The following is a 16,169-nucleotide window of genomic DNA, read 5'->3' as shown; positions in this document are numbered from 1 at the left end:
CCACACCACATACAGTACAAAATGCTGAGAATATGAAACATTTGGATGATTATGCAGATTTGCTTGGTGCTAAATAACGCTGCAGTCTGTACTTGCTATAACTGTCCATTATCCATAATCACCATCTCCTTCGATCTTGTGTCAGTTGGATTAACAATCCCCATGTTGCCTCCTCTCTAAAGCTTTGGAGATGCAGGGGTATGATTAGTATAATAAAACAGACACTGAACAAAAATGCAGGCAATATATCCACCGTCTTGGTTTTGAGTGACTAATTTCTTTGTTTTTGAAGTTACTGTATTTACTTCGAGGCATATTGTTCAGTAATTATATTCTACCGGGACTAGAATTTAAATTATTCTCTGATAATTGCTTTGCAGAGGCAAAACACACTGCAGTCTGCAGCTCTCTCTCTCGTTCTCTCTCTCTCAACACTGAGGTTGTAACCTAACACCTACAGCTACGCTCATCACACTGAAATGAACAAAATCATAATATAAAACATTAATAATGAGATGATTGTCCCTGCAATAACAATTTGAACTTTCAGACCTTTACTGTCAATCTGTAAATGTCTGTTTCTCCCAAGCACATTCATTAAATATACAGTACAACATAATGAACTACATGTAGTTTTCGAAAAAAATGACACTTGGTGTTGAAATCATGGTTTAAAAAATATGAGGAAAGAAGATTTTATTTAAGTTGCTCCTCAATAAACAACATGTTTGTGTGTGGAAACCACAACAAAACGAGTGATTGTAGACATATTCTAGCAAAATAAGAAAAGAAATATTTAAGAAATTTAAAAAGCCTTACATCTATTTACCTAGTTTATAACATTCATATTTCTATTGCTGGTTTACAGTAGTTGCTCTGCAAACTTAAAGTCTAAATCAAACATACTGTTATTTAATGTACAAAAAAGTAAATTAAATCATAGCTGATACAACATTACAGAAGAATTGCTAACATTATTCAATAGACGGTATATCAAGTCTAAATGTACTTTGTCAGCTTATATTTCAGTTGATAGACAAATTAGTATATATATTTCAGTGCACAACAGTCAACAGTGAAACTGTTTTACAAGAGAAAGAAAGATTGCAGTCTCTAACAGTTCTGCCAGAGAAAACATGTCAAAAACGGGTCGGATTTCAGCTTTTCCTTTGCTCACGCATCCTGAATCAGTGACAATGCTCATGCTGTGTTCATCAAAACAAGTACTAAAAATAAAGCACAGTGACTACTAAGTCCAGGAAGCTAAACAAAGCTGCCATATTGTGTGTCAAAATTAGCGAGAGGTAAAAAGGCAAAATGCTAAACTAAAGATCTGAAAATGTTGGTTCGTTGTTCGCTTCAAAGAGCAAGTCTGAGAGAACCGAAGAAAATAAAAACGAAACAGGAAAGAAAAGAATGACTCAGTCCACTTTTACACAAAGAAGCAAACATGTATATTTGTGCTCCTGAAAGAAACATGTCTCTATACCTCCCACTGGATAGTTAGTAGCTTTCACCACATGTAATAGCTGCGTGTGGTGTCCACCTGGCTAGGTTTGGTCTCGGATGAGCCCTCTTTTTCCTTCTCACTGTCTGCCTCCCACAAGTTGATAAGAGGAGGGTACAACTCGTTTAGCGGTATTGAGGAGGTTTTCTGCATGTACTTTTTCAGAGAATGGTGATAGTTTTTCCTTTTCCACCTCTTAGCAATGTACACACCCAGAGAGGCCAGACTGATGATTGCAAACATTGTTCCCATGACTGCTGCAAGAGCAGTGTTGGTCCCTTGGTCGGATATTTCCACAGCGAAGGTCGCTTGCTTCGTTGTCACATTCACACACGACTTCTGTGTTTGTTGATGGATGTTGGAGACGGTGAGGCACACTTCATACTCAGTTGCTGGTTGTAAATGCGTAAGGTTGTACTCATGGACATCCACAGGTACTCTGGCAGTGTAAGTAATATGTGGGTTGTCTATTTTCATGGTAGCAGATGACCACTTTAGGTTAGAGGTCATTATGTTTGAGTTTATTTTCCAGGAGACCAGGATTGAGTGGGATTCTGTCTGTTTGACATAGATCTTCATAAGCTGAGTGCTGTCTAACAGAGTGCCGTTTACCCGTAGAGCTATCACTCTTGTGTCAGCTCCCTCTGAGTTTTGAGCCACACAGGTGTATCTGCCTGAGTCTTCTACTTGGATATGAGAAATTCTCAATGTCCCTTCACTGCTGAGGCTGTACTTGTCTGATAGGGTGTCCATCATCACCTTGTTCCCCATAGGCGTCACCCAGTAGATTTCAGGCTCAGGCTTTGACATGGCTCTGCAGTCCAAGTCCACAGTCATACCAATGTCCAAATTGAGGTGGCTGGGGAAGGTGTCATGAGAAATCATGGGCAAGCACTGATTTGCTGCATTCTTCTGCAGCACCTCCCGCACACGCATACCCCTGAACTCTGTTGGCATGGCACACATCATGGACACAGGTTCCATAAAACGGACGGTGGTCTTGTTGGAGCTCATCCACTGGATGACGCAGTCACAGCGAAGAGGGTTGCTGTGGATGCTGATCTCACGTAGGTTTGGAAGGGTGTCTACTGTGGACTGATAGAGGGCGTTCAGGGCATTGTTGTTTAGCATTAGACTTTCCAAGGCTGGGACATCACGAAAGGCCTGACAGTTGATGTAGGAGAACTTGGGGTTGTTTGTAGCCTCCAGCTTTGTGAGCTCAGGAAGGTTGTCCAAAGCGTAACGATCAATAGAAACCAACTCTCCCATGTTGTTTATACCCAGCTCCTTCAGCCTCAGCATGTTCTTGAAATCTCCCTCCTGAATTTTGTGCACTGGGTTTTTGTTCAAATCCAAGAACTTGAGGTTAGGTAGCTTCTGAAGAGCTCTCTGAGGAACTCGGACCAGCTTATTGTCATAGAAAGAGAGGCTCTCAAGATTGTCAAGTCCCACAAAGGCATTTCCGGGGATGTCGGTCAAATCCATCCCAGCCAAAACCAGGCTTCTTAAGTTGCCCAGGGGTTTGAAATTAAAGTCCATTATTCCAACAACAGGGTTCTCCCCAATCATGAGGATCTCTAGATTGGGCGTAGATTCAAACCACTGGCTGTTGATGGTCTTAAGCTTGTTGGAGTTGAGGTGAAGCCTGAGCAGGTTGTGGAGCCCAGAGAAGGCATTGGCAGAGATGGTGTTGATCTGATTGTGGTTGATGTAGAGCTCCTGCAGGTTGCTGAGGTCCTGCAGACAGAAATCAGGCATTTCTGTAATCTGGTTCTCCTCCAGATGAAGCGTGGTGAGCTGGGACATATTGGTAAGGCCAACATCCCGAATGCTACTGAAGTTGTTCTGGGACAAGTCCAGCTCCGTCAGGTTGAAGAGCTGCTCCAGCTCCTCACTGGTCCTGGCAATATAGTTGCTCTGTAGGAGGAGAACCTGAGTGTCACTGGAGAGGTTTCCCGGGATGCGTGTTAAGCGAAGGTCATTGCAGTCCACAGTGATAGCTTCTCTGTAGGTGGACTGGGGAGTAAACCAAGGCCGGATTTCGCACACACATAGCTGGGGGCACTCATTGCTTTGGACGAAAGATAGTCCTACAGATACCAGGATCAGGCCAGCAAGGACCTGGCCTAGAAGAAAGCAGTCTAACCTCCGTCTAGCCATGCTGGGGAGGGACAGGAGGAGGGTCAGATGACTTTGGGAGAGGGTGCGTTACAGTCATCAACTAGACTTTGCGCTGATTAGGTCTTTTATTCCGGTGGACTTGAAGCCAACAGTAGGATTTTACAGCAAGATCTTGGAACTGCAGGATAATCTGTAAAGAAAGACAAATGATATATGTCATTATACAGAAAACAGCCCCATGTTTAGAATGAAAAGGGTTTATAGTTCATGATTATCTTTTTAGCAATGCTAGCAGCATACAAAATTGGTCCACCACTTTGGTCATGACTGAAATACTTTACAACTGTAAGTAAAAATACGATGGATCATCAAATTTTGTATAGACGTTCATGGATCATGGAGGATTAATCCTACTGGCTTTGGTGATCCTCTAGCTTTTGACATTAGGTTGTGGTTTTCAGAGAAATATCTCAAAACTTATTGGATGGATTGCCATGACATTTGGCACCATCATCAGTCAGTCAGGTCATACTTTGATTTATGAACAAATACCTGCAGAATTAATGACATTCCCATCAGCCTAAGTTGTATTTTATTTTTAGTGGTAATTAGCAAATGCTATGATGGTGATCATTACTTCTTTGAGAGTATACATTGTGCTTGTGCTTATGTACTACATCAGCATGTTACCAATGTCATTCTGAGCATAATTAACATGCTGATGTTAGCATTTTAGCTCGAAGCACCACTATGAATGTTTACAGCCTCACAGAGCCCAACATGGTTGTAGACACTTAAGTGTTGTTTTATGTAACAATTAATAAATTATCACAGAATCTTTAATGTGTCTTGTAAATGTAGGAATTACTTAAGACAACAGATTGACTAAGAATAACAAGTGCTTCTCCATTATCCTTGTGAGACTGTGGGTTATGTGCAGCATCAACAGTTTTGAGAAAATGCAAGTTCAGCTCATTACGATGCATGCACAAAACACTGCTCTGAACAACTTGGAAACAGATCAAATTCCATTGAGGGCTTTCATCTATCCAACAGGCCCATAAGGACTTGATCATTAGTTTCTCCGAACATCATTAAACACTATGAGATATTAGTATGTGCCATGCCTCAAAGAAAGCAAAAAAAGATGCACGTCTTAATTTTTAATGCAACGTCTTCAGCATTCTGAAATTAGGGCAAACATGAAAAAAAAAGTTTTCAGCAGGCCTAGTATTTTTCCAGGATGACTGGGTACAGAAGGAAGACTGTCAAAACTTTGAGCAGCATTCTTTAACACTTCAGAAGACTACAAATAAAGATTTCAGGAGAGGGTTGTGAGAGGATGAGAGACCCTGATCTACTGATCTAGCCCATGCAGAGCTCCTGAGAGGTACAAAGAGCATCTGCTAGCCCATAAGGTAGTAACACTTACTACAGTCACTTGGAGGATAAGTCCTTTATCGTTGCAAACAATAGGCTTCTTTTACTCAATGTCAGTGCTACATTTTAGTCCACCAATTTGGACGGAAAGATCTTAACATGTATTATGGTTTCTAATGCCTTTTTGTTCACTCTACAAAAAACAAAGTGTCCAAAGCTGAGTTGGTTGCTTGGACAAGTCCTGACCAAGAAATAGACACAAGACTCCTTGTAAAACAGCAAATGGTCAATTTACACTTCAGTTTTGAACAAAGTAAACAAACAAAATGTAATGTATTAATTTGTGACCTTTAGATGTGCTGGTAGATTTTGTCACGTTTTGTGAGTGGTAGGATAGCTTTTCCCCGTGTCCACTCTATGCTAAGCTAAGTTAGCCAGCTGCTGGCAGTAGCTTCATAATCAGCATATATACATGTGAGTGGTATCAAATGTCTTGTCTAACACTCAGCAAGACAGCAGTAATGCATATTTCAAACAACTATTCCCTCCTTAACTACACGTTTCATCATAGAGCCTATCAGCTTATTGGTACATATACAGGCATGGTGACTGCTTTTAAATGTTTTTACCTAACTAGGGTCTGACTGAGACTGAAACATTGTCAATTTTAAATAAATGTGTGGTTTGGAGTCAGTGTGTGTCAATATTTCACATTCAATGTCCCCAGTGGATAAAACCCACTGACCTTTACTCCTGCACCACCATAAGGTTGGCATTTGTGATTTTGAGTTAAATCTCTAAACAATCAACAGTTTGATACAGATAATCATGTTCCCCTCAGGATGACCTGTAATAATTTTAGTGACCTGTAACTGACTTATGACAAAACATCTGCAATGTTAAATACATTTCAAGCAGCTTCAGCTGAACTGTGTGTTTAGTGCTAATTATCAAATATTAGCATGCTAACCTGCTAAACTAAGATGGTGAACATGGTAACCATTACACTTGCTTAACGTAAGCATATGAGTAATGTCATTAGTGTGTTAGTGTCATTGTCAGTCACTGCTGTGCATGACTGTAGACTCTTAGTCATCTTAATCACAGTGTGAACCATGTCTTACATATCCCTGTTCCTTTTGTTTCATCTACTCTATCAGACATGAGGTCCACTCAATAAGTCTGTTCACATTCAAATACTACAGTTTTATCCTTCACCTTTTCTTATTAACAGGATTAGGATGCCAGCACTTCTTTAACAAGCCCGTGCACTTGCAGTATCTTACATCAACACTTAAAAGATCCCATTACCCAATTAGGTCTATTTACTGAAGGAGGCATCCTACCTAGTGCAGCACCATACGGCAGCACCACGGTACCGCAGCATTCTCCACCACACAGCTTTATGGTCAACACCAGCTTAAGAAGATAGCACTTAAGAGGCTTTCAAACAAGAGAGCTGACTAATTCAGCTGAATGCAAACTGCCTGGCAACAGCACCAGGGAGACAGGAACACATCTCTGCTCCTCCTATACTGGAGATTCCCTATGGGACAGGGCGGAGCATGGGTGAAACAGGGATAGTATGGTATCTTGTCTTTAAGCTACAGCACCGCATATTGTGACGATTGCTGTGCCAGTCAGGATTAGTGGATGGAGATACTGAGGTGGAGATTAGCTGGGGGTAGTGTACTACATTCAAACCCAGAGGAGAGAAACAGGTCACTTAGCACTTTAATTAAAAGAAACATATACAGCATAGACCTAAAAGAGTGTTAATGCATTGGTAATCTCATTAAAAAAATAATTGCTTAAGTGCCTGTTTGTAATTTTGTCAGTGACTAAATATTATGTCTCATTACAATATGTAAAATAATTTAATTACTGAACTGACAAAAATGTAGTTGTAATAGTTTGTGGGATAATTCTCTCAAAAATAAAAACAGTTTGTGAAGTTGCTGTAACTGGAGCATATCAACTTCATATTACCACAAAATGGCTTTAAAACACCCTGCAGCAAGATTCCAAGGCAGATTTAGTAATATGTATTTTCTCCTCCTCCTGTATTTACCACAAATGGGGTTAATCTTAGATTCTTCTCAGTAAATGCTGACAGCTTTGTCCATGCTTCCCTTTATGCAATGTAAGATTAAGAAGTTTCTGATCCTATTTAATACTGGATGTACAAAAACTGACACTGTTGTCAAAGTTAAAAAAAAGTGGGTTAGCTGAAGTTTTTTTGAAAATGTTGTTCTGATGTAACAGAGCACTTAAAAAGACAAAATCAGTGTCAACATCCTGTTGGTTGATTTTTCAACAACAACTAAAGGCTGTCTGGGACATCCTGACACGGGTCTATTGTGATCCTAAAGCCGCAGGAAAGCTTAAAAACACACAGCAGGTGGGAGAACACTCAACAACACCAAAGGCAGGAAGGCAGGAAGTGGACACCCCCAGAGGTTTTAACCACAGCCACCTCTCAACCGGTGAACGAGATACTTCAAACAAATACCAACAACTTCAGACATAAACTGTGTCATCTCAGACACCTTTTATCAACACCTGCTGGAGGATCCTAGATCGCCTTGTTTTACTTTGTCATATGGAGCGTAATCAAAGACATACAAGTGGGACAGGTGTTTACCACCAAAATAACATGGATCACTAATCTGAAATATAAAACATCTTTCAGATGAGGTTACTCATTTATTTCTTCATTCTATCTGGTCTCATTCCAAAATGATTCTGAAAATATTATTTGCAATAAGATCAATTTCACAAAGTTGCTCTCTAAGAAACTGAATCCCTTTCTGCAGTGGTCAATACATTGATGCTAATCAACAATAGAAAACTAATGGAAAAAAAAAACAAACAAAAAAAAAAAACACTGATTACCAAAGGTGGTCTTAGAGGTCCTCGGAGAAACGACAGGTGAACTTGCTACTGCTGGTTGTCACTTATTTCAGATCTTGGCAGTGCCCTTTACTGATTCATTTCCTGTGGTTTGATGAGAAGCTTCACGCTCCTCTCGTGGTGAAGCAGCACTTTCTTATGGTGTCAAAGGAAATTAACTGAATGAGCATTTTAATTTTCATGGGCGGGCCGTAACGGACGACTGTGAAGAACAGCTGCACATCCTCGAGGCCTATGTACCGAAGACTACTTAGACTATTTATTTATGCGATGCTCTGGTGATTTCCATTATATTTCCACAACGATATCACATTATTAAGATGAAATTTAGGCATAAATTGATTAATTAATTAACCCTTGTAAGGGACTCCTGCACCTGCTACGTTGTCTTTATGCTAAGCCAGCTACAGCATTCAATGGATGGACTCTTATCTGAGACTCTTACCACCTTATTGTGTTATTAAACAGGTTGATAATATGATCTTTAGGTCAACTAATCGGACCACTTTGTTTGTGGGTTTAAAACAAACAAGCTGATGTGACAAATCGCAACCTCGCAAAAGGCCCACATACAGTGTATTACCTATCATAGCTTGTGTAAAAGGGACTTTTATAACATAGGTAGGGGTATTGATTAAGTCTCTGCTTACAAACTGACTTCATGTGGATGGGCAAAGCAACTGAAAATCATGGTATTATTTGAACAACATGTAGAAGTAAAATTATCCAGTAATTCACAAGAAAACAAAATGAAAAAGACTGAAAAACAAACATTGTTTGGTGCGACGAAAAATGCTTTTTGTGTTGTTCTATTCTGTTAATTATCTAACACAGTCTTATCCCTCCAAGATAAATATGAATGGCGACAAGATAATGAAATGGATAAGGAGAAAAAAAAAAACAGATTTCTGTTACACAAAAGTTGATATTTTTCAGGAGTTTTTGGGGGATTTTTATTATGTCTTCAAATAAAACTGTCCATGAACCAAAAGTCAGGCTTTGGACTTTAACTGCTCACAGCTCAAACTGTACACTGAATCTGTACACTATATGTACTACACACAGAATGCTGTAAGACCTTGCTGTTCCTGAAATAAACTCAGTAATACTGCAGATATTCAGTCTCTAGACAGTAGCTCCCCCCACCCCTGCATTAAACATCATTGTTTTAGGCCTTCACTGTTTTGTGTTATTTTTTAACTGGTCATTATTACCAGGAACTACAGTGGATGCTAATTCAGTGGGCTTCTATGGCATGGATGTCTCCAGGTTACACAAGCCTAAACAATGACCTGCCGTCTCAGCTCTGACTGTGTTTGACAGCCATAAAAATGCCCAGTTTCATCTCATGCCATGAAAGTAGACCGCTGTCATTTCCATTTGACAGACTGTCACTTATAGAGTGATACTGAAACTTGTTAATTGGCATCCTGACGTACGGCGTTTACACACGTCATGAGATGGTACAGTAGGAATAGTTTTCTCATTAACTGAGGGCACCACAGTTGTCGAGCCCTATTAGGAGGATATTGTGCCAATACATGTATGATAATGATGCTTACCTCACTCATCCAGGTTACCCATGAACTTTTACTTGAAGGACATACATACAGACTGCTTATAAACAAGATCTGTAAAAACATGTCTGTGGTGAGTTCTGGTGAGAGGAGAAACTAGATAAGGTCTCACAAATTCGTGTCTGGGTCTGTGTGAGGACACTCAGTCTCATCCCCAAGGAACTTCTCCCTTGACTGCAGGAAGAATTGAGAGTGATATGAGAAAATGAGAATGTGATTTAAACTGGATAACATGAGTCTTGCATTAAGGCTCTCTCGGGAGATGCCTGTATGACCCCCGCTGGCCCGGGTTTGCCCTTGAGCTTTAGTTTATTCATGTGCACTCATAAAAAAAAGATGAAAGGAGAAATGAGGGAAAACAAATCACAGGTGGAGCAGGTGAGATAAACAACCACAGGGAGCCTATAAACACATCGTGTCATAAATGGAGCAAAACTGAGGTGACAAAAGCGCTCCTGAATTAGATGACAGAACTTGAGTGACAAGGAAACGTATTATATCCAGAAAAAAAACCCAGCTCCTGTGACAAGAGAGTTAAATGAAATGAAAAATACATATGGAGTGAAAACTCAACACTCTCTCCTGCTCTGTGTCCATCTGAACACCAGAATGCACAGAGAAAAAAATGTATATTACAGCCTCTTGGGAGACACCGATATCCAATCAGACTCCAGCACACACACATTTACAGTTACACCTCCCTGAGAGATTACAGTCATGTAAACCACTTTCCCCCCCCCCCTACGCTGACGAGGGAATCGGGACTTCTTCTCTTCACTGTACCCAGTATGTGTTGTCGTGATGCCTTCGCTCGCGCTCACTTCTGCCTCCGGGCTGCTCACCGCCCCCTCCCTCTAAGGATTTAATATAACACATTCCACTTCCCTGTGGGAGTTTCAAATAAGCAGAAGTAAAAAAATTAGACCATATTTTTTTTTAAACAATGCATGTAGCATATTTAATTGTTCCTGTAGAACTGTGGCCGCTCATCCAGAAGCACAACCGACAATGCCACATTTGTGTAATAGAAGTCTATGGATAATTTGGTAAATTTGGTAAATATGCTAAAGAGCGCTCAATATGACAAAAGACACATTTGAACAAGTTGTACTTGCACACTGTTGGATTTCTGACGGCATTTATGAGCATGTGTAAGTGTAGCGGTTTACAAACAGACACGTGTACGTGCTCTCTGGTTTCACACAGGTGACTCATGTGAGGTCTTCCCCTGTTGGAGGCGACTGGGCCACTTTGTGATCAGCAGCACTTGTGGTATTGATTGCACAGCAGCTTGATTGCTCTCAAACTGGTTCACCTTCAACCGGGATGGGCAAACTCTCAATGGACACTTGTTTGGAAATCCACGGCTCCTCTAAAAGCCCACTGATTAGATTTGTGGTAGATTGAGTGGCTGAATTATACAACAAATTCTTGGTAAGAACAGCTGCTCATACGGTAAGAACAGCAACCTGTAATCTCAATGTAAACAAAAGGGTCGCACCACTGTCAAAGCAAAACAAAGACTCACTAACACTTCAAAGTAACATAATCCATCTTCCATTATTTACTGATTAATTGATAAGTCGATTGAGATAATATAAATGGAAACTATGCTCATAATCGATTAATCATTTCAATCATTTTTTTCAATCAGAAAAGCCAAACATTCTTCAGCTTCTCTCATTTTAATTTTCTCTGTTTTTGAATTATTGTAGACTGAATATTTTGGGTGATGGACAAAACAAGATGTGAACAAAACAAATTCACCACGGTGACATTTTTTAGTCAATGAAAATAATCATCAAACTTTGAAAAAAATAACTGCACAGGTGTTCGCTATCAAATTGCATTATGGGAAATTTAGGATCCAGTGTTTTTGGGTCAGGATATGACATCTCTGCCAATTTTGACCATTCTTGTTTTGTAACTGTCTCTTGTAACTTTGCAAGGAGTGAAACGTCAATTATTATTGTGATTTGTGCACCTACATTATATTCACGTGGTGGAGCCTCTTTAACAAACCAGCTTGGGTTTGAAACTGAACTTCAGTTTCAGTGTCAGAGGAGCTGCGGACCAGGGACAGTCTCTTCCACCTGAGCCACAGCCAACTGCTTTCTACTATAGCTTCCATCCATAAGGTCGGCCAGTCTGCTGATCTGCTGAATAAATGTGATGCTTTAAGGGTTTTATTTTATACTAATCTTGTATATGTGAGGCAAATGTCCATTAGGGGGGTGATCGCCCAGCTGGGCCTGACCACTCTTTTAGAGAAGGGGTGATTAGACCATGGAAGGCCGCTCACCAGGGACTCCTGCGCACACACACACACATACACACACACACACGCACGCACGCACGCACGCACGCACGCACACACACACACACACACACACGCACACACACGCACGCACACACACTCCCATGTTCCCCAGAGCCAAATGGCAACACAGGTGTGCCAGCCTGAGCTAGGGCAGTACACCAAACACGGACGCCTCGGAGAAACGTCTGTCTCTGACACATCAACACATGCACACGCCATGAAAAACCTCAGGGCAGGGTGAGCTGAACTGTTACTGTGTCTGTTGTCTGCGACACCTGTAGCCCACTGAGGACAAAGGGTTAATGATGCCTCAGTCCTTCTTATAGGAATAAAGGCTTGAGCCACGCCACTCCCCCCACCCCCCTGCCTTATACCCTCGGGACCTAAATGTTGTTGGTCGATGGAGGTGGGGGGTGGGTGAAGCTCTTTACCCCCTCCCACAAACCCTGCTGTCTCCAAACAACCCCGCCCACACACACACACGCACACACACACACACACACGCACACACACACACAGACACCTGCAACACACACTCCCTTTAGTCACACTCTATTCTTGTGATTCTTATCATGTTAAAAAAGTAGACGTATTGTGTGTGTTTGTGTGCTTCTTTATGAATTGTGGTGTGTGTGTGTGTGTGTGTTGTGTGTGTGTGTGTGTGTGTGTGTGTGTGTGCGTGCCTGTTGTGTCTATGCTGGCCAGGATGCCTCCTTGGGGGGAAGCAGAAAAAAAGAAATAGCCTTCTGCTCGCTTAGAAATCTGTCCTTGGTGTAAAACAGTATCACAGCAGCAACCAAGACAAGACAGAGTTTGCATGAATGAAGCAGCTTTTCAGCAGAAATTCTTTATATATCATATATTAAAGAAACAATTAGGCCTACACATAATGAAAGTAAGCTGCTGTGTAACTGACTTGGTTTTGCTTCTTGTGTTGGTGTCATTATCCTGTAAAGTCGCTGAACCAACACTCACTTTTATTTGAGTCAGAGGAGAAAAGAGACTCTCAGCACTTTGTTTTTAAGAGAGGGGCAGTATATATGGAGTCCAGTGGCAAAGCAAAAAAAAAAAACCCTATCCAAAATGAACAAAGAAATCCTTTTATCATATTAACCTTTCTATAGTATGTCCCTTCCCCTAAAGTTGAGTGATGCAAGTCAGCAGTCTCCATCACAAAAGCGCAACAGCTGCAGCGACAGAAGCAGCGTTTGTGAATCACAATAGACCCCCTGCCAATACAACCCCATTCTCACCAGCACATCTCTTACACAGGGCCTTGTCTTTATCCCCGAGGAAGACTCCGCGACTTTTTTCTTTTTTTCTTGCTTCGAACGGAGGAATCGAGACATCTGCCGACATACTTTAACATTAATATGCAAATCACATTTAGCCTACACAACGCTGCGCATGCCGCTCGGCAGCTCCTGCTGGCACAGCAAGTACCGCAACGAGATCAAAGTTTGTTTTGTGTGGAATAGCCCATCATTTGACGCATTGGATGGGGTTGATTTATTACTTACAGGCTGTAAGGTAAACTGTTCTGTTATTGTTTCAAATCAAACTGCAAGTCTGAAGTGAGCTCGAGCCAGACTGTATTTATAGGAAATTTGATTATGCCCTTGAGTGTGTCTGCATCCTAAATATATCTCAACTCGTTGCATCGCCCTTGCAGGGAAATATGTCATGAATGGAAACATATTGACAAAGTAGGCCTGTGCATGATTTTACACAAAAACAACACTAATCTACTACCATGAGGTTTAGACGATGTGGCGGCCAACACATCAGTAAAAACACATTTCCCCAACAGAACATGCAGCTCAACAAGAAAACTAACAGGCTACAGCTGTGGACACCCTGCCTTCCCTTCTCTTGCGGGCTCTCACCTTGTTGGCATTCCAGTCCGGTGTTCCCAAGCGCACAGGTCCTTTATCCAAATACACGCGTCAATACACAGCAATGAGTAAGAGAAATGTTACTGTGCCAAGTGAACGGGCTCATCAGATAGCGTAATGGCACATATTCCCGGATCCTAGTGGTTTCAGCTGGCGGCTGTTTACTGCGATTTGTCGCTTGTGTACCCGATCAGTCCCAGGGCGCCTTGGAGAGAGCCATGGTGCGGTCTGCAGAGAGATCTCCAACCTGCTGCAACCCAACCACCGACCGGTTTGTGGCCCCGAAATTCCTCCGCTCTGTTACCGCCGCCGCTGCCTGCTGCTGCTCCTACGGATGGAGGAGAGAAATGATAAAAACACCTGGCGCTGTCCAGACCAGTCAGCTGATTCCCCGGCAGGCTATTGGCTGAGAGCGCCTGTCTGTCAATCTCGGCCAAGCAAAGCAGAGCACCATCTGCTCCGGGCTTGTGATGAGAACAAAGGCAGGAGAGGGCGGCGGGGCACGGGGCGAAGGGGGGAAGTGTGGGTGGGGGTGGGGGGGTGATGGGGGGTGGTGGTGGGTGGCACATGGCATTACCGCTGAAAAGAAAAATCTCCCCTGTGAGCCTCCTCCTCTACATACAAACCTTGAGGACATTGTAGCCTATCAGTGATTTATTTTGTGTGACTGAAACAGCAAAAAGGAAATTTTAAAGTCAACATGTGATCACTTATTACAGTATTACAGTACAGTGGTAGAAAGTTTACATTGGTGAAAGATAGTGAAAAAAGTGATAACTTCCATTTCTAGATTTTTAGGTTTTGTCCAAAGCAATAGGAATTTGCTGATCCAACACTTTTAGTTTGATTGTAGGACTAGGACCTGTTTCAAACACTCATTTCCTCTCATTTGAGTCTCTTCACATCATTCAGTCATGTTCGTTATAAACCCATATTTATAAGAGTGCCCTATTCTCAATTTGGGATTTTGTTTCCAATTTCCCCTTAGTGTCTCTTCATAATCAAAAGTGTAAGCCTTTACTGTAGGCTAGAGCTTTACCTACCTTCATTTTAAAGGGCTACTCCAGCAATTTAGTACTACACTGCTGTACAGTGGTGACGGGGGTGGTGGGGACTTACAAGAGACGGATAGAAAGTTGTTTTTTTTTTTAAAGGCCAAGACATTTTGACTTTTAGTCCTCAGTATGTGCCCAACTCCAGTAAATGCTGGTTCCTGAATTTCCTATTATCATCTGTCTCTACACCCCTTCCTGGTAAATTCCCACATATTTTAACCTCCTTACCTCTTTTTGTGTCAAGAACATGCTGAAATAAATAACTTTGATAATGTTCATGAGTAAAAATCAGTGGCACGACTCCTCAGGGAAAATTGTACAATATATCGAGGGACCACAGGGCCAGGGCAATCCCCAGCAGTAAACGCGCTGTAATGAGATATAATAAAACAATTGGAAGATATGATGTACATGTAAATGATAGAACTGATCACACATGACTTGAGAGGTATAAGGTGTCAGCACTAAAAGAAGCCGTAATGAAATATGATTACACAATTAAACATGAAGCGCACAATGGAGATTGGTGGAGTTCGTTCATTCAGCATTTCAGTATGCATCAGGCACGGACTCATACAGCTGGAAGTGCTCTACAGGCTTCATCTAACCACCAAAGTGAAAATATAGGAATAGATGACAGATGATGCAGCCACGATCCAAGCACATCAGTCTTATATTTTGAGCATGTGGGGGGGGGGGGTTTGAGACAGAAGTATTTAGCACCCACTCAAATGTAATCGAGACACAGTTATTGAGTCTAAACTAGCAATATTTGGGGTGCCCCAGCAGGACTTAAATAACATATCTTGGTTAGAGGAGGTAATAGGATATAAGGGCAATAAGAGGCAATAAGATTTAGCAGCTGTTATTGTGCTATATGGACAAACCTTCATCAGGGTCTACAGCATAAACATAATCTCTCTAATGATCTTTGTTTTATCTGTTTCCTTTACACTTTAATATACATTATTAGTTGTAGGTGAGTCTGTATGTTTGATGAAGGTTTTTATGAATTCCAATATGATTTGTTTGCTGATTTATATACTGAAAATCCAATGAAAATGTATGAATATTCAGTACATTAATTTGGCTTGTTTGCAGGAAAGAAAACTAGAGCTTGTATATTTAGGCCCACATTATCTGGCTTGCTTTATTTTGAAATATTTTGGGGCTGTTTGAGCTTTCTGTTAGGCTCTTTTTTTCACTTAATGTGATAGGTCTCTTGATGTGTTGTTACAAAATGTATTCACAAAATAAAGTCTGGACCTGCACAGGATTTTACTCTATAGGTTTCTGTGAAATATGTCATTTGCTTCCTGGTAGATGGTTGAAGTATTTTTTTACATAGCACACTCAATCACTTTTGTATGCCTTTTTTTGGCTAACAAAGCAGATGCTCAT

At 41.3% G+C, this 16,169-nt stretch overlaps 1 protein-coding gene across 1 annotated transcript; it reads right to left on the bottom strand.

Moving 5' to 3' along the window:
- Positions 1-664: 664 nt before the first annotated feature.
- lrrn1 (leucine rich repeat neuronal 1) lies at positions 665-14,161 on the bottom strand. The gene is made up of 2 exons (XM_056365060.1): positions 13,705-14,161; positions 665-3,818 (listed from the first exon to the last, which is right to left on the bottom strand). The coding sequence occupies exon 2, from the start codon at positions 3,665-3,667 to the stop codon at positions 1,514-1,516; it is 2,154 nt and encodes a 717-aa protein (XP_056221035.1). The 5' UTR covers positions 3,668-3,818; positions 13,705-14,161; the 3' UTR covers positions 665-1,513.
- Positions 14,162-16,169: the final 2,008 nt, after the last annotated feature.

This window comes from Seriola aureovittata, chromosome 2 (genome assembly GCF_021018895.1).
Source record: "Seriola aureovittata isolate HTS-2021-v1 ecotype China chromosome 2, ASM2101889v1, whole genome shotgun sequence".
NCBI classification, from domain to species: Eukaryota; Metazoa; Chordata; class Actinopteri; order Carangiformes; family Carangidae; genus Seriola; species Seriola aureovittata.
The sequence above is the reverse complement of the archived record's forward strand: the minus strand, read 5'-3'. Positions and strand labels throughout refer to the sequence as shown.